The sequence below is a fragment of the Salminus brasiliensis genome, chromosome 1 (assembly GCF_030463535.1).
Source record: "Salminus brasiliensis chromosome 1, fSalBra1.hap2, whole genome shotgun sequence".
Classification (NCBI taxonomy): Eukaryota; Metazoa; Chordata; class Actinopteri; order Characiformes; family Bryconidae; genus Salminus; species Salminus brasiliensis.
Genome location: NC_132878.1, coordinates 68,631,956 through 68,647,130, shown reverse-complemented (window position 1 = coordinate 68,647,130; position 15,175 = coordinate 68,631,956). Strand labels below are relative to the sequence as shown.

Here is a 15,175-nt window from a genome sequence, read left to right as displayed (position 1 = left end):
CAATTTCAAATTTGACGGTAAACACGCATGTTTGACTTTTGCTGTTTTTGCCCAGTTACTACTGAGAAAACAACCCCGATCTGAGAGTTTTCCATTTAGCATTTAACCCTTTTGTTGCCACGAACATGTAACGCTGAGTAAGACTACTCTTGCAATACTGCAGTAGTTTTACACAGTCATCAGTCTACTGAATTAACAAAACAAAGTTTTAATTTCCAACAATTATTAGATCATCTCTGAAGGCTTAGAAAGGCTTCCCCACTGCAGCACAGAAGCTTTTCCCACATTAACTGTAGTAGTGGTCAGACATGTGTGAGCTGGACTGCATCTGGAGGGAAATGCCTGCTATTTCCTGGACACAGTGTGTTTATCTCATCATGACAAACAGTCTTCTTCACTCTGTAGTCTAAACCAGTACCTCACACACACAAAAAAACACTAACGTGACACAAATATAATTCATAACTGCCTGTGTCAGTTTAGTAAAAACAAGGTACAAGATGTTCTAATTCATAGTTCACATGTTGGTGCCTTTGTGTATCGGAAATAATTGACACAGTAAAACAGCACCATCTGAACAAGTCTGGCGGTGAATATCACAGTGAAGTGCATTTGATTTTAATACATTCTAGATGTTTTCAAACATGTTCAGTCTCACAGATCAGTGTTGAAGTGTGTCCCAAACTCAGCTAATAATTAACCCACATATTCAAAAGCTCATCCTGATCTGTTTGGACTGAGCATCATGGTGAAGGTTGCAGCTGCAGCTGAGAACAACTCGTTTTAGAGATCATAATACAGCATATGATATTATTAGTATTTCTCACCAGCGGCCTCCAGCATCTCAAATGTAAATACTAGGGATGCACAGATACCACTTTTTCCTTTTCGATACAGATACCGATACCAGATTTTCAAGTATCTGCCGATACGAAGTACCGAAACTGATACCGACTCAGACTTAAATACTCAGTGGATGACTATAAATCCTGATACTCCTTAAAAAGAACAGCACGTACAGCATGTAATTGCCACAAAGCAGTAAAGCAAGTAGGGAAGCATAATCTTGCTAAGCATGACCAAACAGCTTTTTATTTGGTGTTTAAAATTCACATTTCATTACAAGTACACGTCTCTATGTAAAAAGATTCTAAACTTCAGTGTGTGGCCCTAAAAGTTTCACTAAATGTCTGTTTAATGGTAATAACTATTTAAGAGTGGATGTTTACTGGTTGTTTAAACATTTGGTTTCATAAAGTATGCAAACAAAAATTTTATATGTTAAGAAAAAAAAAAAAAAAGGCGGCATAAGCTTTATGGTATCGGTGCTCTCTATTGCTGATACTGATACTGTGTGTAAGTGCCAGTATCAGCGCCGATACTGATACAGTATCGGTATCAGTGTAACACTAGTAAATACTGCAGTGGTTAAGAGACAGCATGCTGAGAAACTTCACCATATCTTAAATAAACCGGGATTGAAGACCATGAAGCACTTTTATCAGTCCGGCCTAACCTCCTAAGACGCTTTCTCATAATAATGAGACATTTCCCTGAATTATGATGTTTTTTTTACGACGTTTTGAAATGCTTGCCAGTAATAGAGGATCACGCTGGTTCTGCCATTCCTGATCCATGTCCGAAACTGTGCCCTACATGTGAAAATCCAGATCACTGTATAGTGCACTATTATAGGGAACAGATTGCAACAAGGCAGACTCTGGACACCTCCTTATGTGTGTGTTTGAAACAATGCTATGAATTATGGGTATTCCATGTCCATGAGGGTACAGGATTATTTGTACATTACTTTTTGTGATGCATTGTAAGATTCTTATGTAGCTCTGAATATTCTGCATTATGTTTTTGGGACACCACTACAAAATGGCAGAACCACAAAGTAGTGCACTATATAGTAAATAGGGCACAGTTTCTTCAAGAAGACAAGCAAACCATTGGTGTCAGAAAGAGATGGAATATGTGCGGTGAACACACACATACACACCAGTGAAACACACACAGTGACTGTGAGCACACATGCCTGGAGCAGTGGGCAGCCATTGCTGCGGCGCCCACGGAGCAGAAAGGATGAAGGGCCTTGCTTACAAGGGTGCTTGTAAAGCCTGGGTATCAAACCCACAACCCTGTAATCAATATCCCGGAGCTCTAAATGCTGAGTCACCACTGCTCCACCACTGCTCCACCAGCACAGCTCTGGTCTTTGACAATTTTTTTTTTGTTTATTTTTTTGCAAAATGAAGAAATGAGGTGTCAGTCAGTCGTTTGTACAAATTAGTTTGCAGCAAGTTTATTTACAGTAGATTCATAACCTCTAGTCTGACTGTGCTTTTTAACACACCAGTACATATTATACTCAAGTCTTTAGGCCCAGTTGCACTGCTGTACAGGGTGAATCCTAAACTTCTGATCAAATAACCAATATAAGCAGTTTCCCTGCTTGTTGTTCACGACCCACTCGGAGGGTGGCGTTAATTGTACTATCTGTATTATTTTCAGACTAGATTGCTAACATTATAAGTTCTTAAACAAAGGACATGGAATTAAAAAAATAAAATCATGTACAAGCACTGCATTACATTGGTCAGTCAAGTAACATTGAGCCCAGAAACATACTTCACCCAAGTATGAAAACGGAAACACAAATTAGAGCGTCATTCGGTTCTAAACTACAGCTACAGCTTAGCTGAGCCACACAGGGGCCAGTGATCAGGTTTCACTGTTAACCAGCGGTTTGAAAAATCCCTGGAAGAACTAATTTGCTCATATCAACAAAAAGGGGCTCAACAAAAAGACAATGGTTCTATATGGAACCAAGATAACTCAAAGAACAACCCATACTTTTCAACGGTTGTTTGGTTGGTGAAATGTCTTTTTTTTTTTTTTCTCCATAAAGCCAACTACGAAAACCTCTATAAAAAGAGTTTTAGGGCTCCACTATTTAATTACAAAGAAAACACTCTCAGTAACATAAAGAACCCTTGTTGTTTAGTGTTTATAATACCACCTCACCCTTTCACTTCAATAGACCAGGACCTAAAGCAGCTCACATTCATCTACTTCCACGTTTAGTACTTGAGGCTGTTGGAATAACAGTAGATCCACTCTAATTTGTCCTCTAGAGAGCGTTTAGACCGCCACAGCGACACCAGGACACACTCCGAGTTTGTACAGAGTGCTGCTTATTTGCAGTGCTTTGAGTACATTTCTGGCCTCAGACTTTCTTTGCATAGCACAGAATTTTAATCACAACAGTTGTAATCACAACGGCTGAAAGTTCTGACTAAAAAGGCGATATACACAGCTGTATTTACACAAGGGGATATTTACAAAAACTGGTTCATACTTTCTGAGGTACGTCAGTTAAATTCAGTCATGACTGTGGCTATCTGACTTGGTCCAGATGAAAGTGTTCCACTCCACCCAGCACTGCTAATTCCAATTCACTGATACAACATGCTGTCGACACTGATATAAAAAATAAAAAATACTCGCATGACAGAAATACTAAGGACCTCAAGTGCAAAAATCCCGGCCTCTTTAAAACATATATGGATTCTGTTATTCAAACTAGTGGATAGCTGATTCTGGATTCTGGCTATTAGCACAATTGTATCTAGGGGTGTAGTCTACATAACATTAGGAAACCACTGCGATTTGCTTACACTGTAGACCTAGGCCTGGTTTAATACTGATTTAAACAACGTAGTGGAGTTTTCAGTCATGGCACACTCACCACTTACTAACGTTTGAAAAGAACATACTCATAAATAGATGCTGTGTCTGGCTGCAAGCTCTGGTTTACAATTGGGGCATTTCCCCCTTAAGCAAAACTATGGAAAATAGGGGCATTTCTTGCCCCTGGATTCACCCTACAGCTACAAAGTGTAATTTATGCTTTGAGCCAGCACTAAAAGACACATTTTCCTGCATGAGCTGAGAGATACAGAACTGGCACTGAAAGTCAAAGAATCATGTGGACTGACACAGAACAGGTTGAAATGCTACAAAATGCTGCTCTAATTTGCGTTGTAAGCCATGTAGCCTTCAGCTTGCTAACTAGCTAACCAAGCTAAGAGAAAATAAAGTGGCATCATTTGAAAAGGTAAATGAGTTGGACTGCTACCACAGTCACTCCAGCTAATGTTGGAGATTGATCTAAGGAGAAATAGTCAGAACAACTGGATGAGGGCAACTTAAAAGTCTTGAAACAGGGCTTGTCTCATTGACCAGACTTCTGCCTATCGTTACAGAATCGGCTGCTTAATGCTGTTCCCGTCCCAAACGTTTTTCAATCCAGTGTCGCTCTGAAAGGCTCAGTGTTGTCACAGCATGTGGAAAAGTCCTCATTACTGGTGACAAGCTAGAACCTGATAAACATTGCGTACACAGCAGTGCAGATAGCCAGAATTTAACAGAGCATGGCTATTACACCTATAACCTTTTACTCACTGTTGATCCCTGTCCCAAGTCAGTTTGTCAGGTACCCCACTCTTAATGCATGGGCTGCAGCCCACATGCAAACAAGTTACCAACAAAATACTGTCTAATGCTAATCTATTGTGCGTGTCTACCTACTTAAGCAACCCTTGGAAATATTACGTTTGCTTTGCTATGCTACTCAAATCATATCAGTTAATGACATGTAATTATACTATGGGTCACGCAGTGAATTACATTTTCAAACTGATTTCTATTCAGTATGGACAGGTCTGGAGTCTGCACTTCTGACTTTAACTGCGAAAGGAGACAGCTTCTCCATGAGTGAGAACTAATTTGAATACAAATACAGCATGTATTTGTTATCGCCAGCGATAACTGTGACTTCTAGGGGTTAGAAAACTGGGCAAATTAGCTGACACGTAGCCTAATTAGGCTAACCTAGCTAATTTGGCCATTTAAGCAGTGTGGAACACTTCCTCAGAGAGGGTCTGAACCTAGTCTTGGCCTTCTTAACCCCGGGCCATTGCCCTTTTCTAACAAATCAGCCTCGTCTACTTTAAGGACAGAAAATCTGGACCCATTCTGGTTTGCTAAGCTCTCCTGAGAGTTGAGCACTATCTTGGGGCTCTGGAAAAGGGGGACATAGGATGCTTTGGAGCGCCCCTCTCTTTCGAAAGCTCCCTTGTTCTCTGGACCAAGTTCTATATCTGCAAATGGTTCCTGAAGCGACCGCCGCTCGTCCACGTCTCCGGTGGATCCCCTGGCTCGGGAGATGACCATGAACACATTGTCCCCGATGCTGAACCGCCGCTTCTGCCGAGGTGATTGGTCCAGTGGTATCACCATCTCTTTTAGAATGTCGCTGCAACTTTTGGAGCGGGTCAGCTCTTCCTGCTGCTTCTTCCGCTTTTCTGCTGTGCCGATGGCTCTGATGACATCACTGTAGTCCTCTCCCTTCTCAGACATAAACTGGAAGATATCCACGATGCTGCTGACGCAGGGATGCATGGGAGCTTTACTGACGGGGTCCGTGTTGTACGGAGCGAACCTGTGACGCATCTGCCTCCGTTTCTTCAGCACCTTGTGGGCTTCCACTACCATGTGCACGTTCCAGCTGAAGAACAGGGACAGCCAAGCCAAGCCCATGTAGATCCATATCTGCACGCTGAAGCGGTACAGCGCCTGGTACTGTATGTTCATGTTCACACCTGCACACAGACACACAGAGGAAGGGAACATGTTTCAGATGCATGAAGGTCTGCTTGCTATCTTAGATGACTACTGTAGTAAAGGAAGGGGGTTCCCAGCTCGCAGGACACTTAATTTTACCCACTGATCTACATCAAGAAAACTCAAGCAGAGTAGAAGTTGACTTTTTTTGTGGCTCTGCTGCTCTCATAGACTAAAACATGGGCGTAAGCACAGGGGAATTACCAGTTTAACAACTAAACAGATGAAAGTCATCTCCAAAAATCATCTCTTGAGATCCCACACCCATTATTAAAAAGTTTTCATGTTTTCATAATTAACATTGTGCTCCAGATTGCAGCCACCTGCCACATAGTCCCCGAATCCAACAGTAGTTAGAGTGATGAAGCAGAAGTAAAGGCCCTCCAGATATGTCCACTGCTCCACAGCCATGAAGATGAAGGGAGGGATTAGCAGGTGAAACAGCAGACCCCACAGCAGGAACAGGGTTGTGCAGATAAACTGGACTTTTTTCTAAAAGACAAGATGAAAGCACAGCTCAGTACATTATTTGTTGCCCTCGATTACACATGCTTCATTCATGTGAGTAGTATCTGCACTGTAACATGATAAGATTTGAAATTCCTGTGTTTACCCTCTTTGATTAGTCAGAAATCCCATCATGTGACAGTTTTGAACAAATGGTTGTGCTGGGAGGGGTTTAGGTTGTCGTTTAGGTTGGCAGGCTTTGTGATTGTACTGTAACTTTTTTTGTATTGAATGGTCAGATATTTTGGTTGGTGATCTGGTTGTATTGGAAGGCATTCTGGTTGTTCTGGGAGGGGTTCTGATTGTACTGGGAAGGATTTTGGTTGTACTGGCAGGTGTTCTGGTTCGACTGGCAGGCTTTTTGTCGTACTGGGTGGAGCTCTAGTTGTTAACATGGCTTGTAGAGATGTATGTACAGTAGCCTTTGGAATTTTATGGTTTTCTGCATTAATTTAACATAAAATGTGATCGGATCCTCATTCAAGTCAAGCGCATTGACAAAAATGTGATAAAATAATAACACAAAAACAATTCTGATCCTTCACATCTTCATTAAGAACAACCATAAAAACCTCATAGTTCTAGTGGATAAAGTATGTGAAGTGTGAAATGGAGACAATTTGGCACTGCAGCTACTCTGCCGAGAAGTGGGCAGGGCGCCCAGTCAAAATGACCCAAAGAGCACAACGGAGACGCATCAATGGGGTAAAGAAACAACCCAGAGTGACGTCATTGGTACATTGGTACATCTCTTATATTAAGTGTGTATGGTGGTAATAGCCATCCAAGGCTGTGAGCGCTTAGCCTGATGTGGGGGCACCATACCACGCTAAAGCCTTTGTGGATCAGCACTTGGCTGAGACGCTTTGCTCGGCTCCCGAAAAACGTGCCAAGCTCACTGATCCAAGTGAGACATAGTGGGATCCCAGAAAGCCCAAACAGGATACAGAACACACGCCCTCCCACTGTCTTCGGAGCCACGTTTCCATAACCTGAAACAACACACACAGGTTTTGAGGATAGTTATTATGCTATGAGCCCACTTGTATTGTATTACACACACCTTAGGACAACTCATTCCTGAAACTTGGTCTACATATATATGTTTTGATAATTACTGAACACGACTATCCAAACAATTACTCAGTCTGTAATTTTTGGTGTGACAGCACCAAACATGTCTTGATTGATTGCCTACATTTGGGACTGCAGGACTCTGTTTATACCTGGTCACGTAATGTGACAAGTATCAGGAAACTGTAACCTGATAAGATTTTAGCCACATACATTTATACTGGGTTGTCAAGTGCATTTCCAGATAGTCAGACTGAAATACGATTGCGGTGTGGGATGGAATATGCAAATTTGCTTGTTGTGCTGCAATTATTACTGGTGCTTTGGTTGTACTGGGAGGGGTTTTGATTGTAGAATGAGTCTCGAAGAGACAGATTGGTTTACACTGCTATAACATGTGGCTTTAAAAGGCGTCACTGGTGGGTCATTAAAAATATTGAATGATATTTTAAGCTCCAGTGATAATAGCTCTGGTGTCTTACCGATGGTGGTGATGATGGTAGCAGCAAAAATTAAAGCATTTTGCCAGGTCCAACAGTCAAAGTATTTTTCTCCTGTGATGGTCACGCCCTGGCCTGCTGCTTTAGCCACCACCTGCAGACAAAAGGGAGTCAAATACATCACAGCATAGCAATTACGGGGGGGGGGGGGGGGGGGGGGGGGCTTTACTCTCACAGGATGCACTCAGATGCACTAATCCCACCCTTTCTACTGACTTTACTCTCACAGGATGCACTCAGATGCACTAACCCCACCCTTTCTACTGACTTTACTCTCACAGGATGCACTCAGATGCACTAACCCCACCCTTTCTACTGACTTTACTCTCACAGGATGCACTCAGATGCACTAATCCCACCCTTTCTACTGGCTTTACTCTCACAGGATGCACTCAGATGCACTAATCCCACCCTTTCTACTGACTTTACTCTCACAGGATGCACTCAGATGCACTAACCCCACCCTTTCTACTGACTTTACTCTCACAGGATGCACTCAGATGCACTAACCCCACCCTTTCTACTGACTTTACTCTCACAGGATGCACTCAGATGCACTAACCCCACCCCTTCTGTGAATAATTTGAATGGATCGCTTCATTCATAGTTCAGAAGGCCGCACTACCTGTCAGACATGCAGAACATGTGTTCACACGGATGCTTGGGAGAGTCATTCAGAATGGAGATGACAAAATCCTGACAGGTGTGGCAGCATAGCTTTGACTCAGACACTACTTGTGGCCAGAACTACTGAGGCCACAGCTGTGTCCCAAACCACACACTACCATGCTAAACAGTGTGTATAATAGTTTGTGAACTTTCAATCATGAGGATTCATGTAAATTCTCTCTCAGTAAGACTGACAGACAGTGTGTGTGATAAACAAAGTTATCTATAAATGCAACTCTATGACTGCCCCACACACACAGACAGTTCACACACCTATCATCTCTGATTTATCCATTTCCACAGGATGCAATTGATGATGATAACATCAGAGACTGGAAGCCTGAATCTAAATCTGGATTCCTCTGATGTACATCTGTTAGTCGCCAGTCAGTTGTACATTGTGTTGCGTTTCCTGTATGTGTGCCTTCTGAGTGAGCAGAAACCCGGCCCTGTCTTTTATGACTGACTGCTGTTTCTTTATTTATGCTGTTTTGAAGCCGATACTGCTTTCAGTGTGTGTATCACAGCATTGAAATCTAAACCTGTACAGCCAAGACTGGCCAGTGCTGAGTAGGGTAGAAAATTACTGATAAACTGCAGTAACGGACAAAGCTATAGCCTGTAACTGTACACCTATAAGGTGGGTGGCGCTCATAAAGTGGGTACTGAGCGTAAATATAGCCGCTATATAAAGCTTAGAGAGGAGGAGGGTGTAAAGGGGCTCATGTAAACATGTTTGTTTGCTGTTCTGGGGAAATATTAGAAACATTAACAAGATGTTTCCCAAATTAATTTGTTTATCAGAAACCCTATTTTGTTTATTTGCAAGAAATGTCTTGATGATACCCATTATAATATATTTGTTTGTATGTTTCATGCACACTCTGTTTCTGTTTTCAGGGTGATAATCAAGGGGTCTTATTTCTATCAGTGCCTTAAACCTCTTTTATAATAGACACTTACCAGTTCATAGTAAATACAGAATCATATAAAATGTAGATACTGAAAATCACAGTAGATACTAAATAACACAGAGTAGATACTGAAAATTCACAGTGATTACTGAACACATACTATTTCATAGTCGACATTAATTGCTGAATAATTCATATTAGATACTGAATAATTCGTCAATAGTGAATAATGTATAGTAGTTACAGACGAATCCCTAAGGGACACTGATTCACTAATTCATACTGGACACTGAATAACTGTAGTCCTTAATTTATGGCTGATACTGAATAATTCATACTGGATGATAAATAAAGGTTAGAGTGGGTTAGAGTGGGCTTGGGTGGGTAGAAAGTCGTCTGTTCTATTCCCATTCCCCTCGGTGGCCAGAAGTGGGGGGGTGGGGTGAGTGAAGAAACAGAGCTTTTTACTCTCTCACTCTTCATGGCTGAGGTGCCCTTGAGCAAGGCGCCTAACTTCCAATTGCTCTGTGGGAGTTGAGGTGGCTGCCCAGTGCTCTAAGTGTGTGTTCTCACATACCATAACCACAGGTGTGTGTGTATGTGTGTGTGTTTACTGCCACGGACGGGAAAATGTGGAGGTTGAATTCTGTTGTACAGCTGTGCAATGGATTTAAAGTGTGTTTCTAATTCTAATTCTAAAGAAACATGGCAGATCCTGAATAATTCATATTAGATGCCGAATAATTCATAGTAGACACTAAATAATTCATAGCAGATACTGAATAATTTATAGTAGACACTAAACAATTTATAGTAGATATTGAATAATTCATAGTAGACACTAATTAATTGTAGTGGATACTAATTACATGTAGTAGACTAAATAATAATGCATAGTAGATACTGAATAATTCATAGTAGATACTGATTCATTCATATTAGATACTGATTCATTCATAGTAGATACTAAATAATTTGTAGTACATACTGAATAATTCATAGTAGATATTTAATAATTCATAGTAGATCCTGAATAATTCATAGCAGATACTAAATAATTCATAGTAGATCCTGAATAATTTATAGCAGATCCTGAATAATTCATAGCAGATCCTGAATAATTCATAGCAGATCCTGAATAATTCATAGTAGATCCTGAATAATTCATAGTAGATCCTGAATAATTCATAGCAGATCCTGAATAATTCATAGCAGATCCTGAATAATTCATAGTAGATCCTGAATAATTCATAGCCAATACTAAATAATTCATAGAAGATCCTGAATAATTCACAGTAGATACTAAATAATTCATAGCAGATACTGAATCATTTATAGTAGATACTGAATAATTCATAGTAGATACTGAATAATTCATAGTAGATACTGAAGAGTTTATAGTAGATACTGAAGAGTTTATAGTAGATACGGAAAAATATATGGTAGATACTGAATAATTCGTAGTTGATGCTGAATAATATGTTCAAATAGTACACCAAGCATGTGTTTTAAGGGGTTAATAATATTGGTTTAATGACGTTCTGTGCTGGCTGTACATTACACGGGTCTAGAGGACTAGATGAATCATATCACAGTCAGTAACTTTTTTGTATACACCGGTTGGTTGGTCTGATCAGTCTGAGCATTCAATGGGTGTACACTGAATCGTTAGTGTGTTTTCGTCTTTGGGATCCACCCTGCAATTAACACCTCGCCACACTGTGAATAAGAAGTGCTCCTGTCCAGAGAGCAGCAGCTCCATACAGTCCTGTCTGAAGTCCATAACAAAGGACAGGTTCAGATGAACTCGAGCTAACTGAAGATATAACTGAAGATATAATTCCAGCCTGCTGAAAGCACTACAGCAACAGCAGGAAAGGAGGAGGAAAATGGATCACGTTTATGATCTCAGACTTTTACAACTTCCACCCGATAGTGAGCTTACTGTTTCTAAAAGCAACAATCTTCCCCTGAAAGCTCTCAGCGACGTCACGACTCAAAGCCAGACCTGTTAGGTGGCAAACACACACACACACACACACACACACACACACACACACACACACACACACACACCCCAATTCACACATAATACCTCTGTGTGAAGTCATTTGGCCATTTGCCAGCGGCCCTCCCTTTGGAGAGTAAACCCTGTCCTAATCACACACTGATACCAGTAACACACTGAATCTAGCTGGAATCTGGACTCAGACCCATGCGAGTTCACTCTTCAAATAAATGTGTATTAACTTGTACTAATGTTTTCAGGAGCCTTCACTTCTACTTCAGTATATCAGTGAGGATTTTCTCCTTTCTCAGTTCAATTCCAGTCACAAACATATAGCTCCTAATTTCTTTTCTGGGTGTGATGTGGTTCTGCTGCGCTGGTTCAACTCCTGGGCTGTTTCACTGTAGCTCACTCCTCTCACTTTGTAGATGCAGTGTTTTTTTGTTAGTTTTTCTTTTACTTAAAAAAATTCCAACTGCATTGTTGTTTTCACACCAACAACATAACAACTGATACTAACACCTTAATATCTCAAAATAACAGATTTTCACAAAGACACAATTCTCAAAATATTGGTATTATTGGTAATACTGTCTCAAAATAACCTCTCAAAAATGACATATATAGACACATTTTTATATAAACAATATTTACCCAATTGTTATATGTTAAATTGATGTCTCATGTATCTTAAAGTCCTACCTTTTGCTTGACTTGCTATCTCAAAGTACCAGCCTAAACAGTATAAACATATTTAGAAAATAATACTTTTTCTATCACCATATAGTTGGCAGTCAAACAAACAAAGAAGGGGAGTGACCACTTTAGGTCAGCAGACGAAGAGTAATCTCCATAAAGACAACATTATGCTAATATTCTACACGGCTGAAACCATAAGAAAGTAATGTTAGAAAGGGGCGTATTTTCTCTCATACTGCTGCGAGAAACCTCCAGCTGGTGACAACTGTGCTGTATAACAGAGAAGAAAAGACTCACTTCAGTTCTGATGCTGAGAGACGCTGGATGCAGAAGCAGTTCTCAGCATTACGCTGTATTCAGCTCGTTTGAGTTGCTACTTTGACATCCTTTTTACTTTTACCGCCATCATTATTTATATTGCAGAAATAGCTCTTCTGGAAGCTAGACTTTTAGTTTTACAGCATACTGCATTGATATTATTACTATATATATATATATATATATATATATATATATATATATATATATATATATATAGTTTTGTTTGTTTCTTTATCAGTGAAATAGCTACATTAGGCTGTGTAAGGGTGTAAATGTGAGATTCCACATGAATAAATTATATTACACCAACACTAACATGCCATTCAGTTGAGTTTTATTATTATTATCTTCTACTGTTGCTATTATTGTTCTATTTAATCAAGTCAATTCCGTGCATATTTCCACTGTACCATTTCCAGTGTCATATTTAACAATTATGCCTTTGGGGGACATTTTCCTGTCCCGCACCTCCCCCTCTAATTGCAGGTTGTGTGTGTGTATGTGTGGGTGGGTGTGTGTGTGCGCACACATACGTAGTTAGGCTAAAAACACTTGCAGCACTGGGTATGTGCCCTAGCTTGCTGAGTTGTATCATCAGGAAGAGAACAAAAATCTCAAACCCACACATAAGCACACAGAGTCTGAGAAGTCTAAACAGACATATTATCCAGAAATGACCCAAACACAACCTCATTTATCTTTTAAAAGCAGATACTAGTGTGGATGGTTGAGAAAAATAATAATGTTATTTTGAGATCATTCGAGACACTTTGGGGTAATTTTAGAAAATGAGTCACTGTTTTGAGATACTACATTTAGCTGAGAAAATTTGATGGTATTTATGAACCTGGATTTTTGAGGAATATAAGATTCTATTGTTGACAAAATTATTGTTATTTTGAGACACTACATTACATTTTTGAGAAAGTAGTCATTGAGAGTAGTGCATTGTGAAAATTGGCCATTTTTGAGACACTACATTGATTTTTGAGAAAATGTCATTTTGTATGTATTTTGATATACTATAATATTAAATATTTAAGATGATTAGTGATTGTTTTGAGACACATTGGTTGTTTTGAAACACTTGTTTTCTTGTTTGAGGTAACTAGTCATTATTGTGAGATACTACAGATATTTGAGAAATTACATTAGATTTTTCTTTTAGACAATTAGTCATTATTCTGTGATACTACATTAAATATGTGAGACATTTTGGTGTTTAAGACGCTGCACAGAACTTGAGAAAAAGTCATTATTTTAAGATACTACATAGATATTTGAGAAAATTAGTCATTGTTTTGAGACACTACATTTGATTTTTTTTTTTTTTTTAGAAAATTTGTCATAATTCTGTGATACTACATTGAATATAAGAGACAATGTGATTGTTTTGAGACAATACATAGAATTATTATTTTTTAGATATTTACTACATTGTCAAATTGACTGAGAAAAAAGTAATAGTTATAACATCAATTTTATTGACATTTATAAAACATAAAATATAACTATATATTTAACTTTAATTATTTAAACATTTATTTATATTTCTAAAACCTTTAATCCACTGCACACTGTTACTTAAAATAGTCGGTAGAAACACTAAATTTCACATTTCTGTTCCACCTTAAATTGTGAAGCGGTGCCGTTCCGCTCCTCAGGGCGAGCTTTTGAGGAGATAATAAGGTCTTTTTACTTACTAATTCACCTTTTTTTGTGAGAAAATGTTTGTCCTTACCCATGACCCGCCTTAAAACAGCCAGACGTGTCTTTTAAAAGCTGCCCAGAAACGTGTTTAGTCCAGGTGCCAACACCATTTAAGGTGGAGCGGAAACTCGAAGCTAGCTAACTTCCGTCCTCCTCAATCACCCAGCCAATTTACCTCTATAATGTTGTCCAGGTCCTGTTTGGTGAGGCACTGGTACTTCTGCAGGATGTGTTTTTTCTGCTGCTCGTACTCCTCCACAGCAGACACCCAGTTGGGCTCCTCCAGAATCTGGAATATGGCAGCTCCGATGGACAGGTAGAAGATCACGACTGAAGTCAAAACCGAGCCTTTATCTGCCATGCCAAGAGCTTTCGGACGAGCTCAGGATCCTGAAAGACCATCGAGGCTGGGAACTGCTACTTCTGGCGCTTCGGGGAAAGTTTCGTTAGGTTTCCTCCGCTACGTGGTTCCCTTATTCCCCAGTTGCTCTTCAGGAGAAAAACAAGGCACGTGTGCTGCTCAGGCTGGCAGTGTGAACAATGGTTCAGAGAAGTCCTGGAGAACAAGGAAGAGGAGGAAACGGCCAGAGCACTCCTCTCCTGTTCCTCTCAGAAGACGCGTCCTCACCTGGGGAGTTGTGGGAGCAGGTGAGCTGAGAGTGAAAGTGAGGGTGGTCTTCGTGTTTGTATCACGGCTTCCTCTCTGCTCTTCTTCTGAGGATCAGTTTAAAACTCACCCAGCTGCTCAGCTCAGCTTTCCAGACTCGGAGGCAGCCCGAACACCGCACACAACACAGAAACCCCACCCACACCCGCCTGCACACGCCCTAGAGCTTTGCCCATACAGCAGAAGTCCTGCCACTGTAGTACTACTACTACTACCACTACCACTACTACCACTACCACTACTACCACTACTACTACTACAATTACTACTACCACTACTACCACTACCACTACTACTACCACTACTACCACTACTACTACCACTACCACTACTACTACCACTACTACTACTACCACTACTACTACCACTACTACCACTACTACTACCACTACTACCACTACCACCACTACTACTA

The 15,175-nt window shown here is 40.2% G+C and overlaps 1 protein-coding gene across 1 annotated transcript; it reads right to left on the bottom strand.

The window, feature by feature from the left end:
* Positions 1-2,282: 2,282 nt before the first annotated feature.
* On the bottom strand, positions 2,283-14,847 carry kcnk5b (potassium channel, subfamily K, member 5b). Its single transcript, XM_072688053.1, has 5 exons — positions 14,269-14,847; positions 7,755-7,866; positions 7,024-7,190; positions 6,015-6,183; positions 2,283-5,669 (listed from the first exon to the last, which is right to left on the bottom strand). The coding sequence occupies exons 1-5, from the start codon at positions 14,452-14,454 to the stop codon at positions 4,939-4,941; spliced, it is 1,365 nt and encodes a 454-aa protein (XP_072544154.1). The 5' UTR covers positions 14,455-14,847; the 3' UTR covers positions 2,283-4,938.
* Positions 14,848-15,175: the final 328 nt, after the last annotated feature.